General features: G+C 34.7%; 1 protein-coding gene across 1 annotated transcript in view; it reads left to right on the plus strand.

The window, feature by feature from the left end:
* The window catches only part of LOC132553446 (acetylcholine receptor subunit alpha-1-B-like), a 75,874-nt gene that overhangs the window by 37,176 nt on the left and 11,821 nt on the right, over nucleotides 1-26,877 (plus strand). Inside the window, exons 3-6 of the mRNA XM_060217691.1 lie at nucleotides 10,973-11,082; nucleotides 11,540-11,997; nucleotides 22,784-22,870; nucleotides 26,686-26,804. Coding sequence (XP_060073674.1) covers nucleotides 10,973-11,082; nucleotides 11,540-11,997; nucleotides 22,784-22,870; nucleotides 26,686-26,804 — 774 coding nt within the window. The remainder of the gene's footprint in view (nucleotides 1-10,972; nucleotides 11,083-11,539; nucleotides 11,998-22,783; nucleotides 22,871-26,685; nucleotides 26,805-26,877) is intronic.

Below are 26,877 nucleotides of genomic sequence, written 5' to 3' on the forward strand. Positions count from 1 at the left end.
ACATGATAAAATAAAGTCTTACAATAAGGGCGAGAGAAACACCATAGTCAGTGTAGTGACATAATGGGCTATTTCCAAGTCTGCTACACTCTCCCATGGGCGCTCTCAACTTGTTTTTCCCCTCGCAATCTTTAAAATGTCCATCCATCACTTACACACGAAAATGTGTTTATGTTGCAGAAATATTCTCTGGGGAATGTGCACGTTTGCTAACACTCTCCAGAAAACCTGTCCCGAAGAAAAACGGCTTTATTCACTTTACAATTATCCTTTAACTTTTATTGTTAAAAACCAAAATGCTGTTCTCAATATGTGTAATAGCGTTTAGGATATGGATACTCAATGTGAAATCACTAGACGGACGAGGTGTATGCTAATCGCACGAAATATGAAAGAAACAGACTTGGCAATGGTACTAGATCTCAGTATCATATTTAAACCTATTAAATCAAGAAATCAGAATAGATTCATAGCGACGGAAGCATGCGTCCTGTCCTATATCGAATTTGCTTCAATTTGATAAATGCGTTTCCGATATGACCTCGGTGACTCTCCAAGGACGGTATGCTTGGGTGCTTAACAAGGCTGTACATGTATAACTTATTGATACGTTTCACGATGGTATACGTGTTTATTGCAGACCGCTTTCTCATGTCAAAGTGTCACTCCCACAAAATTACGTCTATAATTCACAAATCTCTCTAACATTGTCTCTAAATGAATGACCTTGACCTTACGAAGTCCAATTTCGTAAAATGGATTGTTACCTATCCTTTATGTGCGTTAACTTGTTCAGAAAGGATTTTATTACTTGATGGCTTGGGAAATCAAGAAAGCAAATGTGATAAAGATTAATCTGACAACAACTATCATTGTCATTCTAAAATATGCAGTTCACAAGGAATGCTGCCTGAAGACATCGTGAGAGCAATTTCTCTGCCACGGGAATACAGAAAGGCTCTCCTGCTTATATTGATGCTTCCTGTAATAGTAAACGTGTTATTTGTACACGTTTTAAGAAGGTTGATTTTTTTCGTTTAAATATGAAAATTCGACAAAAATGTGAAATAGAAGAAGCACCACGGGAAAAACACCTACAAATCATCTATTTTGAACAGTTTAGTGAAACTTATTAAAACAAATTATCTGGAACTACTGATAAATCGAAACATTATTCCATATACCACGAATCATAGCGAGAAACCAAAACATACATATAGGCGCTTTAACCTACTATGTTTATCTATAATATCCTGTTTAGCATAATTTCTTCCCTAAGTAAAACATGTATATCAATTTATCTCTCCTGCTAATGGTAGTGCAGTTGTCGGAATATACCTGCCACATATATTTTGCTGTATTTGGCAGTGACGAAAAACAGCTGTATTTTAGCACATGCGTTAATTCGATAAAATTACTCTCAGAATTAACTTAAATATTATGTTTAGAATTATAAATAGTTGCCGAAATAAGTAATTTTACATATTGTAATGAAGAAATTGATTAATGAAAAATCTTAAAATCGATGTTATATTAGATGAAGTTTGGAACTATGTTTCCTTGTGGAGCAGTTATTTTGGCGTCCGTCATGAGACAAAATTCAATGTAGCGTCAATGTCAGGTAAACACAGATTGAACACCAAAACTGTTTAAGTTTCAATAGTCTGATTATGAATGAATGCTGCAGGATAAATAAAATACATGCTCAGTGCATTTTAAACTGTATTTTTGCTATGGGACAAAAGGACAAAAGTGGCTCTCGAGAGGCTCATCACTTTTGTCTTTCTTCACCCTCGCCTAAATACAGCTTATATTTTAAGACACTGACTATGTATTCTCAATGCACACTAACCAAATACTTAAGGCAAGCAACGTAAATAAATAGTCCTTTTCTTTACCCGTTTACTTACTTACTTACATTTTATAGCATTGCGGTGTAATTTGGAACAATTTCCTAAAAAAAAAAATACGAAAATAAAGTTAGAGATTAGTTTTAATGTCGTGTTGCTGAATAAACTGTCTTAGTTAATTTTAGTGCACATTTCCTCAGTTACCACTTAAAGTTAGTTAAAATATTTATGTCGCATTAGCTGCCGCCATGTTACTGTCGGTCATAAAGTAGGATAAAAATAGTCGCCATTACGATCTCCCAGCACCCGCGACACAGTGCAGGCGATGATGGCAGGGAGAGGGAAGGCTCTCGGTAGGGTCATTACTGCAAGAAAGCAGTCGGTCTGATGGAGTATTCCAGCATAATATTAACACATTAATTGTCGAAAGGATAACAAAGGGATTAGCGACGAGTCATAAAATGGCTTCCATAAAGGGTTTGTAATCCAAAGGGACCTCACGAAAGGAAAAATATTCTGACTGCTACCTATGCGGGAGTTCGGTATTGCAGCAGGATACAAACGTGCAAGAACTACTATGATAAATAGAACTATGTACATAAAATGGAATCCGTCCATGTAAAAACAGACTGAACTGGAGGAAGACTCGACATGATAGACGGAAAATAAAAGAAAATACATTCATAAAAGAGTATAAAAGGATAACAATAAGGATGCATTTAGACTGACAATTTAAATTACAAGAAATAAAAATTATATAAAAAAAATTCAAGTGAAATTCATTTTAACTCACAATAAATGTCCCTTTAGTAAGATGTCAATAGTGGTGAAGGAGAATTCTGAAATTTTGTTTCTTTTGTAATGGTAATCAATTCTTATCCAGATATTTTGAAATGAAATATATTCATAAAAATGGTGAGACTGTGATAGTTTCTACAATTCATGCCTTGGAGACATTTCATTGAATCGTATTTAATATCAGCATGATATAAAAGGTTTGAACAACTGTCGCCGCAAAACATAAAAGTTATTATTTCTCCTGTCTGCTTAAGTCAGTACACAAATTAAGAACACATTATCCTATTTTTCGAAATCTAAGATATTAAGTACATGTAACATTTTCTTTGTGTGTTTTGTGCGTTCAAAATACTGGTCAATAAATTAAGTACGGACCTACCTTGTTTGTATTGGATTCCTAAATTTGATGAAATAAACCCAAACAAGCAAACAAACAACCCGTCTGACTTCAACTTTTACACCGATCGAATCAGATCTTCGGCCGTTCGTCAGACATTTTCCATAAATATACTATTTCCTTGTCGTTAGTTAGAACCAAATTGTACGTTCCCAGTTTTAGAATGTCGATTTCTGACACACACATTCACACACACACACACACACACACACCTTTAACATGGTTTCGAAATAAGAGTTTCAAAGAATATGGATTTTCAGTCTTCATAATTCCAATCAGAAATTGTTTTATTTTCAACTAGTCCTTATCAACATAACGATTAAAACTTGAAAATAGATCATCACGCTTTGATAGACCTTGATTTTGTAAGCTCTTAAACTGCTAGTAAAATGATCTTAATGAAAATAACATATCTTAATATAACTGCACTCGTTTTAACATTTTTTTGTTAAGCAATATCGCGGATATCCAAACATACAAGAATCAGTGCATGTAACTGTAACTCGAAAAAAATTAGTTTGTTTCAGAATCTGCAGAGGCAGACGCACGAGATATATGTTCTATCTTTGTGTATTAACTTGTCAGGACCGAAATGGTGATTTGATTACAATGAGCATTAATCTTTGATGACGGTTCAAGGTGGAACAAGGAATGTGTCTGATCATTTTGCATTTAAATGGCAAATCCGTCGTAATGGGAAAACACTAATCAAATGCCTCATGCTTCAAAAGGATTAGAATTGATCTCATATCGTTCCTGTCTTCCATGTTTTTACCCCATTGGCTTTGTTTTTCCGTGATTGTCTCTTCTTATTTCATGTATGTATCGACAATTGCTCCGTTGGGAGCTAACCTCGGCTCAAGGGTCTGGCAAATATTCGTATTGCCGGTCGTGGGTGATTCAGTGCGAATTTTGTTTTGTGGTGTCAATACATGTACCATGCCCACAATTAGGTTGCGATGTACGAATTCCTCCTTGCTACTGCATATTTCATTCACGCTACCGAAACAGGGATTGCCTTTTCTTCATGTGTGCGTTCTGTGAGACGACTTTCCAAATCACAATGCACAGTTTCGGTAGATTTTTGATTGCTCCCTAAACTTGCGGTCGTATGTGTCTTGCATTACTGTCTTCGATTTGACTTTTTTTGACATCAGACAAGATTTGATACCTTATGGCATGCTTTTTTGTTGTTTTCCACGCGTAATTCAAAGTGCATAGCCTAGCTCTAACTTTCGAAAATCCATTCGCTATTAAATATTTCACCGAATTTTTATTTCCCGGTTTTTTTTTATTTAATGAATGGTGCCATCACATTAAAAATTGATCAACAAGATTTCTTTCAAATTGATATATAAATATATAAATGTATTAAAAACTTCAAGTTCTACGAAAAAGTGGATTTTAAGAATAATGTTCGAGAAGTTATCTTCATCATATACGCTTTCCTGTAAAGTCGTCGACAAGTATAGAGGTAGATACGAGAAGCTTAACTCGAAAAGGATAAAAGAACTTAATGCGATTTTCGTACTTGATGTTTAAAAAAGTAATATACCGACATGCCATAAGGATAAAACAATGAAATCAATTGACGTTTAATAATTAATCTGGATTGAACAGTGAAATTTTCATGAAAGACAATTGAGAGGCAGAGAAAAATTCTTCTAAAGGAGAGAGCAAAAAGGAAAGAAAAACTACATAATCTTCATTATGTAAGCCAACAATAAAACCTGAGAATTTTTGTTTTGTTTCAAAGTTAGCTGTATATATTGACATTGCACATACGTGGTAATAATTAAGAATTAATATTTGTTAAACGGATCACTTATCTTGATAGACATGCAACATTTACGTGAGATATTCGATTCGTAAATAAAGACATCCCCGATATGGTTCAAAGTGAGTTTTCATTTCTATTGTGGCATTTTTGCCCCACTCTTACAATCTATGGGTTACGTATGATTTTATAATATGTCGGCTCATATATACATCATCTGTTAATATGTCGACATAGATTACAAATAATTTTCATTCTTCTCGATTTTACTTTGCGTCTGGTATACCAAAGGGAACATTTTTGCCGGTGTCAAATCTCTGAATGTCATTTTGCTTCAATAATACAATAGTATTTTTTTCTATACTATAATTTCTCGTGTGATTTAAAGCTGAATAGAAAAATCAATTTTTGGTCGTAGAATGCGGGAGCATATGGAATTGTTTTGACGTTTAATGCAAGGTACATCAACATAAGTTAAAATTTAACGATGCTTGCCCTAAAGTTAAATGAAAACGTTATGAAAGTCAAGATCAGAGTTCTAACCTTTCGGGGCAGACCTTTATCGTGTTTATCGTTTCCATGGATAGAACTGATCCGCATCTTTTGGACGCTTGCTCTAACTTGTGTTTATTATGTAAAAAATAACGGCACCCACCCATTCAAGAAATATCTTTTTGACATGCGCCGTATCCTGTATTAATGATTAAATACTCCATATTTTTCCAACCTGCTATAGGCACAATAACGATTGCGTCATCTAAATAATACATGTAGGTCAGCATGCAGGCAGTTTTTTCTGTTACGAGTAATCTTTACTTAATATCCATCAGTACCAAAAACTAGTGCATGTCCTAATCTAATCAGTGGGGGATCGCAATCGATCAGGGAACCATTTCCATTTTTCCTTAAATACCAAATTCCTACGATATGGTCCTCATACAAAATGCCAGTCGAAATGCTGATTCTGTATTTAAAACAAAATCAGTCAGAAATAACCGGAAGTAGAAAAAAAATTTCACATGAAAGACAGATTCTTAACCATGGGCGCCTTCAACAATCATGGTTCTATAATATACATTTGCAATAGAAATTTCAGTTCCTTGTGCAGAATGAAGTTTTTTGTTATTCTCTATCAATGAGCATTTTATGGTTCCATTGTCTATCTCCGATATCATCCTAAGCAGTTGAAATAAAGGGAATTCTAAATCAATGAAAAATAAAGGTGATGCGAAACAAAGATTTTGAAATCTTAACTCGTACAAGATATCGCAGTTTTCGTATGTCTTGGACAATGAAGAATATCGTTTCGATTCGATATTACTATGAATAAGAAATGAGATTTGAACTGATTCAAACACGAAATATGTCTTGGTCGGTCAGCAGTAGATGTATATAGAAGTTAAAAGAAAATGCTGATATTATATATGAAGCTTAGAATGGCTTGTTAACAATTAAATTTACAAATGTACTTTTTCGAACAGAATCGTATGACGTGATTAATTTCATTTTTGATAAAATTAAACGGAAAATGAAAATCAGAATTAGCTTTTCGCTTTTTGTATTGATTTTGAAGAACTGAAGAACAGGCAAATGTGAACGCCGAGAAACGTTTTCTAATATAGATTTACGAATAAAGTAATGCGAAACATAACTTTCTTTAAACGTTCCGAAAACAGTTCGTCGAGGTAGTGTTTGACATTTAATTTGTTACCTTCTGTTTTATTTCCGGAGAACTGTGTTAACACAAGCAGTGTAACCATATAGGTCTCAGTGACCCATCCTTAATTCTCGTGTCAGATTAATACAACGGGTGTCTGCCTCGCGTGGCAATCACTGCCTGTATCTCTCTAACATCCGACCTTATCAACCTATTTAATAGTATTCTTCCGCCACCAGAATACCTGCGTCCGACGTTATTTTAGGTGTTTATGGGTTCTTTAACCTTTTCGACCAGTTCATCCAACAATTGTGCAATAGAGAAGTGATTTGGAGTATAAAGTAGTCAATCAAGAGCTGAGAAGTTATTGCTGGCCTGTATTGTCAATACCTCTGCGAAGCCTTATCCAGCTTATATCTACCACCAACAGGTTATGTGACAAGCATCAGCAAAATAATTATCCACATTACATTTTCTTTACAAACAGAAACGAGATTTGTCCCAAAGAATTACAAGTGAGTAACACCGTTTAATAACAAAATGTAGTGAAAAGATATAGTAGAGCCAAACATTGAGACATTGGTTAAACCTGCATCATGCAGCTGTTTCGTCCCCCTTCGAGTCCTCACTTGTGCTAAGGACCTGGAGTTGAAGTCTTGGAGGCGACTGACAAAATATAAAGCCAAATTCTAGATGGGAAGATGGACAAGTCCCATAACTCAATAAATTTCTTAATCTATGTATATCTTATCATTTTGAATAAGGCCAAACACTAGCTAGAGCTGCATGATAGATATGTATAAACTACAATTAATGTCTTAGAGAAAAAACACATCATAGGAAACTGCATGGTGCCTGATGGCAACAACTGATTACATATCAATATTGAAATGTAGGTTTTGTATCCCTGTGGTCATAATGCAAAATGATCATTGTGTTAACTGATAGTATATAAAGACGTATTTCCGAAGCAGAAGGAATACATTTAAATGAGTCATCATGAAAGCTTTCAAATTACGTTTTTATTATAACATTATTTTTCAGTATAAAGCGATCTTTTCTTGATTAATCAAATCAACTTTTACAGTGTAGATGATTTATCTTGTCCTCATATCCACCAATCACCAGGAAACACCGTCAACTGGCCCACGGAGAATAAGGTAGACTCGAGAGAATGAAAACCATACCCTTTTAAGCTATATAATTCAATATGTTACAGTGAAACTTCCGCAAAGATAACTAAAGACCACATGGAAATCTAAATCTACCCTTGCATGTTCAAAAAATTGTTCAATTTTATTTTTTTAGTACTTTTCCATAGAGACTGTAATATAATGGATTCTCCAGTAACAACTTTTGTTCCACGCCACATTTTTCTCTCGACATTACATCTGATTAGATTAGGTACCAGGGAGATTCACACCGTGTCCCGAATTCACGTTAAACATCGACCTATTTCGCAGACACTTTCATATTCGTCCCAACAGAGATACATCTATATCACGTTTAAAGCAGATGATCTGCAATGCAATCCTAATGTGCTTAAAATATAAAAGCATTTGATCCCTGTCTAAAACGATCCCAAACCGCCTGCGAACTTTCGTGAAACCTCAATTTCTTTGAAATTAACATTTTTATTCTAACTCCAACTGGCATAAACATTGTCAACGAGTCATACATTTTCTGTGCCTTTCGAACACGCATCTTTTTTAGTGTCAAAAGACCACTTCCAATTCAATTATATCTGATTAATTGTTTAGTTCACGAGATCATTTCATGGTTTGACTGCACTGTTTTGGCAAAGGGGAATATTCTGAAGAAAATATATCGGGTTTGTAATATTCTGCTTTTACACATGTGAAAACAATGTAGGTAAGATCCTATTCATAAGGGAGTCTTGTTAATGCTTGTTCCTGGTGCAGCCAATATACATGCATCTGAACACTAGCTACACTTTAACGTTTATGTATTACCTTCCTCTTCATGTCTTCACTTAGGTGTTACGAGTGACAGAGCTATATTGATTTCATATTTTCGTCTCTGAAAATGAATTGCAAGTTTAATCTTGGATGACTGGTGTCATTCTTATGGACGATGAATAACAGCCCGATTTGTCTTGTAAACTTTCATAAAGGCAGGGCAAAGAATTGGTGACGATATATCAATCTCGTTACTAGGATAACGGGTCAAAATCAGGAAAAAATCCTGCTGATGGCTTATGTATTTCTTAAGAAGGCCATACATTTTATGAAAAGCATGTGACGCTGTCAGCTTCAGTATTTCATTAATGCTTTATTGTGTGTCACAGTTATGTAAAGTAATCTAGTATCATTTTAGCACTAACTAGTTAATCTCATCGTTTGAAATTTTATTCCTTTTTTATCTGATAGTGGAATTGAAATATCAATGCTTGGTTTGTGGTCTTCAGCTTTTGATTTATACATCTAATAGCTCAACGTACAAGTAAGGTGCGCACAATATATGAGGATAATGGGGACGTCACTTTTACATGCGTATTGCTTCATAATGAAGTGGCAAAGCCTTGATGTGGTAGAGATTCACCCTCATGGTCACTGTATACTAAAATATTTAAAGTTAAGATTTATTCTAAGTTGAATACATTATATGTTCAAGAATTTATATTTTGTGCAAATAACTGAAGCGAAAAGTTTCACAGAGGCTGTCAAAGAACAAGTCTCTCCCTCACCTTTTCTAACCGTCATAGACATGTGCTTATGACTGACATAACAGGGTGAAACATTATTACATTTAGAACGAAAAATATTAGCCAAAATGACTTGTTATGAATATATTTACGTGTTTTAATACAATGACCAAAAGTTGTACAACTAAACTAAAACATGATACAAATCATATTCTGCCAGAATTGATGATCATACTCAATTGCATGTATCGTGTATTGAACTATATTTATAGGTATTTGGGTCATCTTAGATATCGTGTATCAGGGTAGGATGAAATATAAAAATGGAAAATGACATAAAAGGGCACGTGGGGTAACCAATCGGTCTCTGTCTGATATTGAGTACATAATCTACACCGCTAAAGGCCAAATCGAGTCTATAACCTTCAACACTAACGCCAAAATCGAAACACTAACGACGACAAAATTATGTATCTAGTCACTTTTTGCAAAAGAACAACAGGTGCGGTATACACAAGCATACGACTTAGCCAGTTTAGCTTTTCAAAAGCAGATTTACCGACAATTCAATTCGATGTTAATCTCCAGGATTTTGTTATATGCGCTTCCTAGCTGCTAACGCGAATGACAAAAGATAACAGACGATTTTCATATTTTTCGAAACAAATTAATATGCTGCAAGCATATATGTTTTTGCGGTATTCTTATTTAGCACTTATAGCGGTGGGAGAATAAAAATATGATTACGCTAATTGTACTTCTGTATATTGGTGATATTGCAATTACTGTGGATGTATTGCGTTCATTTTTTTATAGAGTGACAATGCGCCAAATTTTCTTGGCGACATATAAAGTGCTTTTCCTTAAATGTGACTTTTTAATAAAGAAAAAATATAGCAAAATTAGTTTCTGAAGATTATTGCGTGATCCAAATGGTAATATTAATTTTGAACAAAATACACGAACTTGTTATAGTAACATAACGGTCATAAAACTTTTGTTAAATTTGAAATAAAGCTTTTATTATTAATATTCGGTTGTTTTATTAATAAAGCTTCAGGCTTATACGAAACGTTATGTAGCGAAAGGGATAAACAATGTAACTGAATCCTATGAAACCCTGAATTTATATTAGATTAATAGGATTATGACCTAATGTGTTCTTTAAGCTTCAGTAAAATCCAACTACAAGTACAAATATAATCTAGTCGTACTCATTATATTGGCATTTGATGAAATGAAGTGATGTTTCAGAAGTACAATCTAAGGCAGAATGCGGAATTCTAATGGTGAGATATGGTAGATATTTGCTAAACGTACAGCCGAACAGTGCCACAGGCATTAACTCTTTCTAACAGCCGTTAATCAAACTTAAAACCATCACATAAAATGATTCATTCTTTTTCTAGCTTTAGATGTTTTTGTCTCATTTTCAAACATCCGTGCTTCAATCAAGAACAGTACAGAACATAAATAAGTCTTTGGAGCGAGATTAAATATCTTGGACGATATAAAGTTCGATGTGTTTGGTGCTCATTAGAAGGCATTGTGGTTCTCTTGTTGTTTATCTTGTTTTCACTTGGGACACTTGGTAAAGTGATACATGGTTGAAGTAAAAAACGCAAACCCTTTCGCATACCTTGTCTTATTGAACTGTTCATACTCTCAACTAGCTTCAACGAGTTTGAGATTGAATATCGTTAACTTGTTGGTATTTTCTTTACATTTTTTGTTTCTAAGAACTTGTGTAGTTTTTTGTGTAAGTAATTTTATGTGCAGTATTGTGCTGGTTTAAAAACAAGAAAACATTTTCAAATATTTTTTTCAGACATGGAAAGACGTTATGCTGACTTGGAACGCATCGGAACATGAAAATATCCAAACAGTACATGTTCCTCACGACCGTGTATGGTTACCGGATATAGTTCTTTATAACTTGTGAGTAGAAGTCTCGGAAACACCATATTAACGTCTGGAGTATATATCAATAAAAAGCTTCGCTTCTACCAATTAAGGCTATTAATCATTTCAAGAAAATCCCACATAGTTCATTTATCCCTTATTTTCCCTATAAAAACGTTCCAAACTTCAATCGTTCAAATTTTAGATATCCATATATTATATGTGGTTTGCGTATAGTTACCTAGGAAATATTGCCATCTTTCTTCCACTAACAATATACAATGGATCCTTATTATAAGATAATTTTTCAACTGATTTCTTTGTCAAATTTCTTACGAACGTTCGACAATGGCATCGGTGTAGATCCTTTTTCATACTTTGTTTTACATCATTACCTTACCAAACAATGTTGCTTTGTCTAACAACGTCTCTCAATACACCTTGGCAATTTCTGACAATTCGTTACGGAAGCCATTCCATTCTATCATTGTAGTGCCGACCCTCGGCTGAAGGAGCAAAGGGAAGCGCTAGTTGTGGTGGAGTCCACAGGAGACGTACTGTGGATGCCCCAGGCAATCTTAAGGAGCTCGTGTCAATTTGATACGACATATTTCCCTTTCGACGAACAGAAGTGTATTCTCAAATTTGGCTCATGGACGTATGATGGCAAGAAATTAGGTTTGCAGTTCCAAGACAATCTGAAAAAATTCTCACTAGCTGATTATATGAAGGGAACAGAATGGACCATAACAGAAAATTATGCGGTCCGGAGCGAGAAATTTTACGAGTGTTGCCCTGATACACCATATCCTGATTTGACGTTCAAATTAAGCATCAAGCGAAAGGTGGCTTTTTACAGCTTCATCCTCATACTTCCATGTGCTCTGCTCTCAACTTTAACGCTGGTTATTTTCTGGGTCCCTCCGGAGTCCCCGGCCAAACTAGTTTTAGGTAAGTTAAATCTAGTCACATTTGGTAAGTATAAAAATGGCTGGTTTGACCCCTAATGTATTTGCCGGTTTCCAAGAAAAGTTGATACCACTGTGTTCAATCAATCATTTTATGTGCGATGAATTATTAGTAAAAATTAGTAAAATAATCTATCAGTGTGTACATATAACAAGGACATAAGGTTAAGTATGAATTAGGCTAACCACATTACTCATTACCCAATTCACTCATTGATTTCCAATACATCGATATGTGAGATCACGACAGCTGTGTCTAAGTTTATTTTGCAACCTGAGATGAAGATGTGCAGTTTGATTGCATTCTTGGTTATTTTGTGTTACCCATGAAGCTTACCTTTTGGGCGGCTGTCCTGAGTTGTTATGACTTTGTCCTTAGCAAGACACTCAAACCCAACTGGCATATAGCGGGCCTCTCGCATGCGATTCATTGAGGTAGTCAGCAGGTTACTACAATGACAACTGTTTCAAATTAACCACCTACTCACAGGCCGATTAATCAAACAAATAAACAAAAGTTAATATGAGAGACCTAAGACCCGATGGCTTAAATGGTTCGCATGAACACGCTATTGATTGAATAGTATTGTATCCTATCACATCGACTGCTATATATCTTATCTTAAAGTACAATGCCGCAATAGAAAGAAAATCCTACACAAAAGAAAAATAAAAAAAACCATGGAAACAACAAACTGTTTAGAGCAAATATTTGTAAGGTAGAGACAGACGTTATGTAAAACCGTTCCATAAAACAGACAGGTAAATTTAATACAATCAATCATCGGTACAATGATATGTTACGCAAGATTGATTACAGAGCATAAGTCAAACGTTGTTAACCTGTCTTTTGTTGATCTTTATCATGCGATGTGCGATTTGAAGCAAGTTTTACCAATACTGAAATGGTTATTGTGAAAATAGAGGTAGACATTTGTATTTTTGATAGATAGGGATAAAAGTATAATGTATAGTCTGTTATTTTCGCGGTGATGGTATTTTCGCTATTCGCGGCACAGTAACGCAATCGCGTAAAAAGTACCAGTAATTGAAATGCTGACGCATTTGCAAGTTGTAAATATTACAAATATTCCATAAACTTATGTTCATATGATTTTTGTATGAGGTCATGCAACATGTCTTATTGTCGTTAGAATCGTGACTAAAGCTACTGGATGACATTGAACGATTTCTAATGGTAGGATAGAAAAAGCATATATACGGACACGTTGTCATGGTGATTCTCTCAGCATGACATGAAACAACTTTAAAGCGTGTCGTTCCACCAGGAGAGTGCGCTTATCCTCTTCAGTCTGTGAAGGGAATATGATTTCAATTTGACCTTGGTTGTATCGATGAAGGACAGGGACTGATAAGCTTCATATCAACTACACTTACTTTAATGTATAGAATATAGAACCGGGATAGGTGTATCAATTTCCACGGCCATTAATGAATCGTAATATGTGAATATGAAAGTCCGTTATGCAGCGGTTTTACCAAATAGTCGGATATCGACCATGTTATCATTGAACACCAAGTGCATGTTGTGACTGAGATATACACGTAGGGTGATACGGCTAGATTTCTCCCATCAGAAAGTTTCCACTGCAGTCTGGGTTAACCGTAGGCAGGTAATTATCGTTATTTGGACAAGAAAATAGCCAGTTTGTGTGACCTGTGATACACCAATTGTGAGAGGAATGAGTAGGGCATGTTCGTCTGACGTTAAAAATCTCCAAAATCAATTAAAATACCGTCATATACTAAATAAACTTCTCCCACCTGGTTTGGACTTGAATATGCAATACTATACAAATATAGAAATAAATGATGTAAAGTCTAATCATGAACTAGGCTGCAAACTGGAGATGTTTCACCTATGTAGGATTCGTAAGTGATGTTACCTGAATTGTTGAAATATAGGAACCATTTGACTTAAGAACTTCATGCTTCAAAACAAATCGTCGTTTACTTTGTCATTGTTCTACTCTTCATGCACTCATCAATTCCTTTTGTAGTATGAAAGGATCAAGACTAAATAGAGTCCCTGACAGAAACGGTTATATAAACCACATCAAATGCTTCAGAAGTCTAGTTTTTACAACTATTCAATGATTTATAAATCTAGTTTTTACAATTCAATGCTTTAGAAGTCCAGATTTTACAGCGATTCAATGCTTTAGAAGTCTAGTTTTTACAACAATTCAACGCTTTAGAAGTCTAGTTTTTATAGCGATTCAACGCTTTAGAAGTCTAGTTTTTACAACGATTCAATGATTTATAAATCTAGTTTTTACAATTCAATGCTTTAGAAGTCTAGTTTTTTACAATGCTTTAGAAGTCTAGTTTTTACAACTATTCAATGCTTTAGAAGTTTCTAGTTTTTACAGTCCCCGATTCAATGCTTTAGAAGTCGCTTTAGAAGTCTAGTTTTTATGCTTTAGAAGTCTAGTTTTTACAGGAATTCAACGCTTTAGAAGTCTAGTTTTTACAATTCAATGCTTTAGAAGTCCAGATTTTACAACGATTCAATGCTTTAGAAGTCTAGTTTTTACAACGATTCAACGCTTTAGAAGTCCCCTTTTTACAACGATTCAATGATTTATAAATCTAGTTTTTATAGCGACTCAATGCTTAAGAAGTCTAGTTTTTACCGCGATCCAATTATTTAGAGGTCTTGTTTTTACAGGGATTCAATGCTTTAGAAGTCTAGGTTGTGAAGCGATTCAATGCTTTAGAAGTCTAGATTTTACAGCGATTCAATGCTTTAGAAGTCTAGTTTTTACAGCGATTCAATGCTTTAGAAGTCTAGTTTTTACAACGATTCAACGCTTTAGAAATCTAGTTTTTACAACGATTCAATGATTTATAAATCAAGTTTTTACAATTCAATGCTTTAGAAGTCTAGTTTTTACAACGATTCAACGCTTTAGAAGTCTAGTTTTTACAACGATTCAAAGCTTTAGAAGTCCCCTTTTTACAACGATTCAATGATTTATAAATCTAGTTTTTACAATTCAATGCTTTAGAAGTCTAGTTTTTACAACGATTCAACGCTTTAGAAGTCCCCTTTTTACAACGATTCAATGATTTATAAATCTAGTTTTTACAATTCAATGCTTTAGAAGTCTAGTTTTTACAACGATTCAATGCTTTAGAAGTCTAGTTTTTACAACGATTCAACGCTTTAGAAGTCTAGTTTTTACAGCGATTCAACGCTTTAGAAGTCTAGTTTTTACAGGAATTCAATGCTTTAGAAGTCTAGTTTTTCAACGCTTTAGAAGTCTAGTTTTTACAGGAATTCAATGCTTTAGAAGTCTAGTTTTTACAGCGATTCAATGATTTAGAAGCCTAGTTTTAATAGCGACTCAATGCTTTAGAAGTCTAGTTTTTACAGCGATTCAATGATTTAGAAGCCTAGTTTTAATAGCGACTCAATGCTTTAGAAGTCTAGTTTTTACAGCGATTCAATGCTTTAGAAGTCTAGTTTTTACAACGATTCAACGCTTTAGAAGTCTAGTTTTTACAACGATTCAATGATTTATAAATCTAGTTTTTATAGCGACTCAATGCTTAAGAAGTCTAGTTTTTACCGCGATCCAATTATTTAGAGGTCTTGTTTTTACAGAGATTCAATGCTTTAGAAGTCTAGGTTGTGAAGCGATTCAATGCTTTAGAAGTCTAGATTTTACAGCGATTCAATGCTTTAGAAGTCTAGTTTTTACAGCGATTCAATGCTTTAGAAGTCTAGTTTTTACAACGATTCAACGCTTTAGAAATCTAGTTTTTACAACGATTCAATGATTTATAAATCTAGTTTTTACAATTCAATGCTTTAGAAGTCTAGTTTTTACAACGATTCAACGCTTTAGAAGTCTCCTTTTTACAGCGATTCAATGCTTTAGAAGTCTAGTTTTTACAATTCAATGCTTTAGAAGTCTAGTTTTTACAACGATTCAACGCTTTAGAAATCTAGTTTTTACAACGATTCAACGCTTTAGAAGTCCCCTTTTTACAACGATTCAATTATTTATAAATCTAGTTTTTACAATTCAATGCTTTAGAAGTCTAGTTTTTACAACGATTCAACGCTTTAGAAGTCCCCTTTTTACAACGATTCAATGATTTATAAATCTAGTTTTTACAACGATTCAATGCTTTAGAAGTCTAGTTTTTATAGCGACTCAATGCTTTAGAAGTCTAGTTTTTACAGCGATTCAATGATTTATAAATCTAGTTTTTATAGCGATTCAATGCTTTAGAAGTCTAGTTTTTACAGGAATTCAACGCTTTAGAAGTCTAGTTTTTACAGGAATTCAACGCTTTAGAAGTCTAGTTTTTACAACGATTCAATGATTTAGAAATCTAGTTTTTATAGCGACTCAATGCTTAAGAAGGCTAGTTTTTACCGCGATCCAATTATTTAGAGGTCTTGTTTTTACAGCAATTCAATGCTTTAGAAATCTAGTTTTTACAGGAATTCAACGCTTTAGAAGTCTAGTTTTTACAACGATTCAACGCTTTAGAAATCTAGTTTTTATAGCGACTCAATGATTTATAAATCTAGTTTTTATAGCGAATCAGTGCTTAAGAAGTCTAGTTTTTACCGCGATCCAATTATTTAGAGGTCTTGTTTTTACAGCAATTCAATGCTTTAGAAGTCTAGGTTGTGCAGCGATTCAATGCTTTAGAAGTCTAGTTTTTATAACGATGCAATGATTTAGAAGTCCCGTTTTTACAACGATTCAATGAGTTATAAATCTAGTTTTTATAGCGATTCAACGCTTTAGAAGTCTAGTTTTTACAGCGATTCAATGCTTTAGAAGTCTAGTTTATACAGCGATTCAATGCTTTAGAAGTCTAGTTTTTACAACGATTCAACGCTTTAGAAGTCCCCTTTTCACAACGATTCAATGATTTATAAATCTAGTTTTTACAATTCAATGCTTTAGAAGTCTAGTTTTTCAATGCTTTAGAAGTCTAGTTTTTACAGCGATTCAATGCTTTAGAAGTCTAGTTTTTACAACGATTCAACGCTTTAGAAATCTAGTTTTTATAGCGACTCAGTGATTTAGAAGTCTAGTTTTTACAACGATTCAATGATTTATAAATCTAGTTTTTACAATTCAATGCTTTAGAAGTCTAGTTTTTACAACGATTCAACGCTTTAGAAGTCTCCTTTTTACAGCGATTCAATGCTTTAGAAGTCCCCTTTTTACAACGATTCAATGCTTTAGAAGTCTAGTTTTTATAGCGACTCAACGCTTTAGAAGTCTAGTTTTTATAGCGATTCAATGATTTATAAATCTAGTTTTTATAGCGACTCAATGCTTAAGAAGTCTAGTTTTTACAGGAATTCAACGCTTTAGAAGTCTAGTTTTTACAGGAATTCAACGCTTTAGAAGTCCCCTTTTTACAACAATTCAATGATTTATAAATCTAGTTTTTATAACGATTCAATGCTTTAGAAGTCTAGTTTTTACAGGAATTCAACGCTTTAGAAGTCTAGTTTTTACAGGAATTCAACGCTTTAGAAGTCTAGTTTTTACAACGATTCAACGCTTTAGAAATCTAGTTTTTATAGCGACTCAATGATTTATAAATCTAGTTTTTATAGCGATTCAATGCTTTAGAAGTCTAGTTTTTACAGCAATTCAATGCTTTAGAAATCTAGTTTTTATAGCGAATCAGTGCTTAAGAAGTCTAGTTTTTACCGCGATCCAATTATTTAGAGGTCTTGTTTTTACAGAGATTCAATGCTTTAGAAGTCCAGATTTTACAGCAATTCAATGCTTTAGAAATCTAGTTTTTATAGCGACTCAATGCTTAAAAAGTCTAGTTTTTACCGCGATCCAATTATTCAGAGGTCTTGTTTTTACAGAGATTCAATGCTTTAGAAGTCTAGGTTGTGCAGCGATTCAATGCTTTAGAAGTCTAATTTTTATAACGATGCAATGATTTAGAAGTCTAGTTTTTACAGGAATTCAACGCTTTAGAAGTCTAGTTTTTACAGGAATTCAACGCTTTAGAAGTCTAGTTTTTACAACGATTCAATGATTTATAAATCTAGTTTTTATAGCGACTCAATGCTTAAGAAGTCTAGTTTTTACCGCGATCCAATTATTTAGAGGTCTTGTTTTTACAGAGATTCAATGCTTTAGAAGTCTAGGTTGTGAAGCGATTCAATGCTTTAGAAGTCCCCTTTTTACAACAATTCAATGATTTATAAATCTAGTTTTTATAACGACTCAATGCTTAAGAAGTCTAGTTTTTACCGCGATCCAATTATTTAGAGGTCTTGTTTTTACAGAGATTCAATGCTTTAGAAGTCTAGGTTGTGAAGCGATTCAATGCTTTAGAAGTCTAGTTTTTATAACGATTCAATGATTTAGAAGTCCCGTTTTTAGAACGATTCAATGATTTATAAATCTAGTTTTTACAATTCAATGCTTTAGAAGTCTAGTTTTTACAGGAATTCAACGCTTTAGAAGTCTAGTTTTTACAACGATTTAACGCTTTAGAAATCTAGTTTTTATAGCGATTCAATGCTTTAGAAGTCTAGTTTTTACAGCAATTCAATGCTTTAGAAATCTAGTTTTTATAGCGAATCAGTGCTTAAGAAGTCTAGTTTTTACCGCGATCCAATTATTTAGAGGTCTTTTTTTACAGAGATTCAATGCTTTAGAAGTTACAGGATTTGTGCAGCAGCAATTCAATGCTTTAGAAGTCTAGTTTTTATAACGATGCAATGATTTAGAAGTCCCGTTTTTACAACGATTCAATGAGTTATAAATCTAGTTTTTATAGCGACTCAGTGCTTAAGAAGTCTAGTTTTTACAGCGATTCAATGCTTTAGAAGTCTAGTTTTTACAGCGATTCAATGCTTTAGAAGTCTAGTTTTTACAGCAATTCAATGCTTTAGAAATCTAGTTTTTATAGCGACTCAGTGCTTAAGAAGTCTAGTTTTTACCGCGATCCAATTATTTAGAGGTCTTGTTTTTACAGAGATTCAATGCTTTAGAAATCTAGTTTTTACAACGATTCAACGCTTTAGAAGTCTAGTTTTAATAACGACTCAATGTTTTAGAAGTCTAGTTTTTATAACGACTCAATGCTTTAGAAGTCTAGTTTTTATAACGAATCAATGCTTTAGAAGTCTAGTTTTCACAACGACCCAAATAATTTGACTATACGTAAAAGAGAACGAGAGATATTATGCCTGATTTCACAAAATTATTCGATACAGTTAACACAAAGCTTTTTAAAAAAACAATGAGATTCACTTCCGGTTTTTAAAATTTTTACGGTGTCTGTAACCATCCTCTATGTATCTTTTCTCCTTTGCTTTCTTTACCATAAACATTTACGCTAAGTTAATGCAATTCGTAATGACCTCATTTCACAATATAGACCAAAGAAGCAAAATAACTCAATTTACCTTATCAATATTTAGGGAACTAATTAGTTCCTAGTTCAAATGGTGTACATTTTTGCCTTCGGTGGTAGTTTTGTCATTTAAAAGTAACTCCCAAAGGCTTGCTATCTTCACGTGAAATCTCCCAGGATACATGCTATGGTAATTACTACAGATGATTGGGAATATTCTAATGAAACATACACATTTGAACACGTGTAATGTATATGAACAATAGAAGATAACAAAATGTATATTAGAAAATGCAAATGGGATCAAGATTGTTATGCAAAGCTTCAAATAAAAACCTGACAGCCTCCCTACTAATGTGTTTCATCAATGTTTTATTGGTGCGTTAGCGTGGTTGGTTCTGATACAATGGTTTTCTGTTTGTGTTCTTTTTCCTGTTCGCTGTCAGAAGGGAAAACAGGGGTCTCCAATTGTACAGATAATCGTTATACGATATTACAATCAAACAAGTAAGAACAAATTATGAACAACTGAAATGTGTACAAGGAAATTCTTGAAAATTCATCGGACGGGGTATTTTATTGCCAATACTCATATACACCTAGACAGAATCCAACAAATGCAACGTTGTCGAAGAGAAGATCGAGACAAGATCATGCAAACAATATGGCCGTCCTGACTCTATTTTTATTTTTCTTTTTTGTTCAGAAAGGACAGCCCTTAAACTTCCTCTTTCAAAACTCAGTTCCAACAATGACAACCCCTTCACAATGTCTTGGTTGAATTCTAAACCGAACAATAATTTCGATTAAATTAGAGTAATGATTCAGGCTTATATTATTATCGTTAATATACTAGTATTTCATTGTCGTACCCGATACTGAATGATGACAAGAAATCTAGGCATTGTCTTATATTCGGCACAAATAGTTATTATTCTTCTCAAGTATATGTACAGCATTTTTGATAATTCAATTATCCGTAATAAACTAGTGTGGTACTTTCATGGCCTTCGGTTTCTGATGCTGAAGAACACTACTGAATATGGATTTGTCCCTAGAATATTACATTTTGGCTGATTTCGTGTGCACGATGCGCGTCTCAAACATCGAATTCACATAAAACGTCCATTTCAAATGTCATCTTCTACAACTGCAAAGCTTCAACTTTAACCACGATACTCGTGTACAGAAATTTGTCTACAATTATATGCAAATTCCACTCATGCTTACCATGTAGTTCTTCCTTAACTTAATCACAGCCAACAGGAAACAGCGACTAATTGTTGACAAAATTCCGTGAAAATATTTCGGAATTAGATCAAAGAAGAATTCATCGAAAGGTTTTTGCGTCGACCCTAATTTGAATCCGATCGAGAGATGCATACTTCGTAAATCAAGTTACTTGGGAAATCACGCAACATGCACATTACTGCAGGTGTAATTAAAGCCACTTCAGCCAACAGAGAGCGTTTCTCTTACGTCATTGATTTCCATATGACCAAGCTGGGCTATGTCATATATCTTTCGCGTTTGCGGTAACGGAATTATCGTTAAAGACCATTTTTAAAATTTTTAATCCAATCCACCATTCTTTAACTATGCTTTACGCCAAACATTAAAAATATGTGGGTTGCGTATGGGGACCTCGCAACACCATTATTTTACCATTTAAATATCAATAACCAGCTGTACGATGAGTTTGACAATTCTATATATCAAAGCACGCACAATATTTTTTACGGACCAACAGATCATTAATGTATACTGGTATTTCACATTGTTATTCTTGGTCGTGCATTAACTTTTTTTGTGGTTACAATGTGCGGAAATGTAAGTCATAAAATCATGATACGAAATACTGTCTTTTGACCTGTCTAAATACACAACGGTAAAGTTAAACGACATAGCAGCGTGTATCGCAATAAACATCGTAAGCCATGATGCGTGCTCACGTGCAATTCGAAAATGTCCTAAAATTTAAATTGGGATAGTTATTACTAGTTCTAACTTTTAAATTGCACATAAAACGCAATTTATAGAAAGTGCTTTGGATTTATTGCTTCGGTTAAAAGAAATACTAATTTACTTAGTCCGACGGAATTACTGTTCATTTTATCATTCTGTCTCAAGTGTGTGAAATATCTTGAATTAAGAATTGTAGCTTCAAACAAAACACAGATGTATAGGCTATCTGCATATGCACGTCATGAACTGGCTTTTCTAGAAGAGTAAACGTCTACCGCTTCATCGCCGAGACCCGCAATATAAATCTTGGTCAATCCAAGCAAGTGATGTCACGTTCCCCAAATGAGAACAAGGGAAAGGTATACAACGGAACCAACAGGCAAACTAACGAACATTAAAGGCGTCTAGCTGTATATCACGCAGAGACATAGAGTATTTCATAATGAGACCACTATAACGTCTCCATGATTTTCATTTCGAAACCCTGTTTTATTATTGGTTTTCTCAGTTGTCGATATCTTTCACGAAAATGGTGATGTTGGAAACAGTCCCTTGAATATCAAATAAACACCGACATGCAAACAACATTGGTTTGGAAGGCAAAGTTGTTGCTCTACAGAAATGGAAAATTCACTCAAGGAAAATTAAAGCCATCATGCTTATTATGCAGCCTGGTGGAAAGCTGTCCAGGTCGGTTTAAGCGGCTGATGTAGAATAGTATGTCGCATCCTTTATTTCCAATTCTGGTGGATATATACCATGGACGTTGTAAAGAAATTTCTTAATATTTAACGGCAAGACGTTATTAATACATTTGAAAGTGAAATTAAAGGTCTTTGCGAAAATCTTTGAAAGATCTGTTTTGATAAGTTCTTTGTTTAATTCAGCTTCATGCAAGGACAAATAGTCAACTTAACATAGGTGAGACGGGTGCAGTGTATATATACCCTTGAACAATATAAGGTGTAATCAGGCATTGGTAGCAGGGATCATAATACGCATTCGATATACAATATACATTTGTTGTATAGGCATCAACGGAAGCGACGCATTTTACGAGTTCCATGTACGATTGATATAGAAGATAAAATGTATAGATATCGATGCTGATAAATAGCTGCCCTCGTCGATTCCCCCTCCCTTAATTGTATTCTTTTAATGTCCGAAACTGTCCTGTAATTTCCATAGAGGATACTTTCATAAACAGTGGAATTAATGTTGGAACACGGCCTTTACTTTGAACGTTAGTGAAATGTTTATAGCCAAATTTTGTTAATTATTTTTTAACAAAAAATCTCACTTTATTTGACAGCCTCATCAGAGATATGATAAAAAAACTAATTTTTTCTTAATTTGCTGCTACATTCGATTTAATTATGGTTTTATTTTTACATACATACATATTTTGTTGACAGGAATGAACGTATTTGTTGCCTTTTTCGTGCTGCTGTTGTTGCTTGCTGACTCCACCCCAAAGGCTGCTGACTCCATCCCCCTCATAGGTACGTATTACCTGGACGCACTGCATCAATTCACACAGAACTTTACAAATGAAGACAAGTCGTCAACTTTTATTCTTTGAAGATGCTCAAATGCGGTAACTTTTGTTAATCACAAGTGCTGGTCTTGAAAGAGTATCATTAAAACAATCTCGGGTCCATATCGTCAGGCAAGTAACCCCATTTGTTCCTATGTCCGACTCGGAAGTCAAACTCGGATTTTGTCAGTGACTAATACTTTATCAACTCTGTCTGAGCGCGACCTGACATCACACACGTTAATGAAACATCGCCTCTCTTTACAAGTTGACGTAACATAAGGACAAGCAACTTTATCATATATCTGTTCACTCATGAGTGGCATTGTTGAAGAGCAATTTATCCTGTTCATTCGGGTAATTTGATAACATTGTGAATCTAAGCCATTTTTTTCTTGCAAATAATGTAGGTAAAATCGTGGAGTTATTTCAAGCCGTTTCCAGCAGTATACATAGTATCTGACGCTCGATAAGTACTTTATCGGTAACATGTCGCAGGTTGTCAGCCCAACCCGTAGTCCCATGCTGACAATATACACAGAACTCACACACACTTCAATTATTTGTTGTTTTCCTTCCACATCTTTTTTATCAATTACGTTCCATCTCTAACAGACACCGGCGTTCACTATCCCTCTGGTCTCTCTTCCCTGAGAATTATCTGAAAATATGTCTTAAAATCAATAGCTAGTTGTCTCTCTACCTATTATACGAAAATACCACTTCTTAAATGACGATGAACTTTAGCTATAATTAGACAAAGAGTGCGTTTGTTTTGGTAAACCCGCACACCATCGCCATCGCCACCACCACAGGGACACCCTCTATCGTCCTATATATAGTAAAATACATGGTACTGCACTTCTAATGAATGATCACGGGGATTCAATGCACTCTGACTATCAGTGCAATCCAACGATGACATGACGTATTGCATAGACTGAGTGTTACACAATGAAACAGAGGTGTGGTGCACTTATATTCTGTGTAAAATGTCTGCCGGTGAAACCGTGTTGTAGGTTTATTTCGTCTCAAATTTGAAATATACAGATATACGTGTTTTGATAGTTTTGATGGTTTTACGCAATCTAGCCTCAGTTTTATCGCATTCCCTAATGTACCACCTTGACTCCATGTTACGATGTAAGATTAAAGACAGTAAAATATATTACGCCTCGTTACTAAACTAACATATTTCGTTCTACTGAGATATCAGGAACTGCACATTTTATTATATTACAACGAACGTGAATCATAAGGTCATGCACAGTGGAATATATGAAATCCTTTCCCTTGTTACTGACTGACAAGGCGCGCAATTCTGGTATTGAACACGACTGCGATTGTTAAGCAAACTCCATTCTGTAAATAGGCTGTCTAGAGGACCTGTAAATCATACGTCGAGGGCGTTTTTGATGGGGAATTGATCAGCAATATTCCTTATTAAGTACTATTCACTTCCGTAAGTGATATTACTGGAGAACTGACCGGACGTCTGATGAGTTCAGTGCTTGGTGATACGTCAGATGGAAAGATCGCTTGTGTGCCCGACATATATATCGCCGCACTTTCGTACATTGTTACCGTGTATCGTTATTTTTTTTATATAGTCGCCCTTTCGTACATTATTTCCCTGTATTGTTGTTTTCTTTATTGAACCAAAACCTTTGATAGACGAACGTCATACCAGAGGGAATAAGACATGGGAAAAGATGATAAGAAATAGGAGTCTATGGATTGACGGTTATGAAGAATGTAGAATATGTGTTATACAAGGGTGTGCATATCATAGCTCGTGAAATGAAAGAACAGAGCTAATATTTAAACTGGTCAATATATACACTCGAATTACTATAATGTCAAGCAGGATAGAGAGACGAGCAATGATCGAGGACAAAATGGCAGATAATGCAACAGCATGTAAGGATTTGTTGTCTGGGTGAAAAACAGGAAACAAATATAATGTTATTGATCCATGCTTTTGGGTGTCTACGATATATGCCGAGATTAAGCGAAAAGCAACTGCCAGCATTACTTAAGATAACCCGTAACACTACAGCATTGCGACTATAGGCGTGTCACCAGACAACTGGTGTGCATGCACAGGGGTTAATGTGTAAATATAAGCAAGGCTGTCGTGTAATATCGGTAAAAGTACGCCAACAGAATTACGACAGCTCAGCTAACGATTCATTCTTATAGGTCAATAATGGATACGGAACACATTGCATAGCACTGTACGTGTATACAGGCTGTTGTATATGTCTGTAGGAGGAATCGTCTCTGTATATGCTCATAACAATCGAGGACCATAGAAACTAACCCTTGATAAGGGCTGTATGGTCAAGTGGTCTATACCAACTGCTGGCTGTATAAACCAATATTTTGGTCGTACAATGTACAAACGGACCATCTTTCATACGAACTACTTGTGTAAGCCTATGGTTAAGTGGCAAACAATTTTTTCAACACGACCACACGTTCGGGCTGGAAAGCATAGGTTGTAAAAAGTACGAAATACTGCATAGAAGGCACGAAATAACCCATACTACATCAGGAGCGAAAACACACATTCTGGGACTTCAAATAACTGTGGGCAATGAGGGAGGTCGTAGTAGGATATTTCTGACTTTTACGGTTCTGTTGTATATGTACACACCGGCCCGTAGGAAGTAACAAACTATAATCTAGACAGATTACCAGACAATACCTCCGAGCCCTCATGCTTCAATCATATAGAACAATTTCATGACTACACCTAATATGCGTCCAAATAGCCGTAACACGTAAACTCCAAGGCTACCAAAAGTCTATGAAGGAAAAAATTGCAGCAAAGTAATTTTACTCTTTCTGGACACTGTCGACAGCTCTGGTGCATAGGAAAGCACAGTTCATTGACATATAAGTGTTGTAACACAGCTGATTATTAAACTTCTTTTAGTAGAAATTGGTTCAAAATATTTCAGACGTAACATGACAGGAAATGTTTTACTAATTTTCCTACCATCCTGCTTTCTCAACTTCGCAATTTGTGTATATAACTGTTTGACCGTTATAATTACAACCTCTTCATTGAAGTGATAAGACAGTTAGAAATATGTACATCTAGTTTTCTTTCTAAGATTATAAACCCAGATTGTATATTTAAATCGTGCAATTGCCATCAGTTACGGTCTACTTTCAGAAATCAGATGTCGCGCTTTTTTGGTTTTTGTATTTCTTTTTTTTCTCCATTAAAACAATTATCACCAAACAACTAGTTTCCCCGGACATATAATTTCTTTGATCGACTCAAGAAACAAATTAATAACAGTTTATTTATTGGAGGAATTATGAAAAAGGGGATTCAAAGTAACATCGATAAAGACAAAACCCCACGGAAATGAATTATTCATAGTATGCGCAATCAATGAATTTAGGGACTCAGATCTTTGAGTCCTGGGATCATGCTTTTCCTGTGGGACTCACTCAAATTGTGAGGATCAACCATCTCTCTCAAACCGTTTGAAATGGATTTCTGAATTTGCCTGAAAAAATCTTGCACAACATATTGACATCTCTTAGAATCGCAAAGTTGACATTTAAAGATTACTGTAACCCGTTTATGATGATAATTGATAAAGATATATCTACATGTTTTGGTGATGCAGGTGCATATTTATACCTTAGTTTAATAATAACAAAGATAACCTAATGTTATTTGTGTATGTTACAGGTGTATAATTGAACCTTAGTATAGTAATAACGAAGATATGCTAATATTATTTGTTTATGTTACAGGTGCATATTTCTGCTTGAGTATGGTGATGATTACGATGTCCACTGTGCTCTCTACAATTGTGGCAAATATGTTTTTCCGTGGTGTGAGGATAAACAGGGCTCCCGCCTGGCTAAGAAAGGTTAGTATACACAATATAACATCAGGTTTGTCATGTAACTTACCAATATAAAAATAACTGGCGTACACGGAGG

This window comes from Ylistrum balloti, unplaced genomic scaffold, assembly GCF_031769215.1.
Source record: "Ylistrum balloti isolate Yb309-2 unplaced genomic scaffold, AGI_CSIRO_Ybal_v1 Utg370328, whole genome shotgun sequence".
Taxonomy (NCBI): domain Eukaryota; kingdom Metazoa; phylum Mollusca; class Bivalvia; order Pectinida; family Pectinidae; genus Ylistrum; species Ylistrum balloti.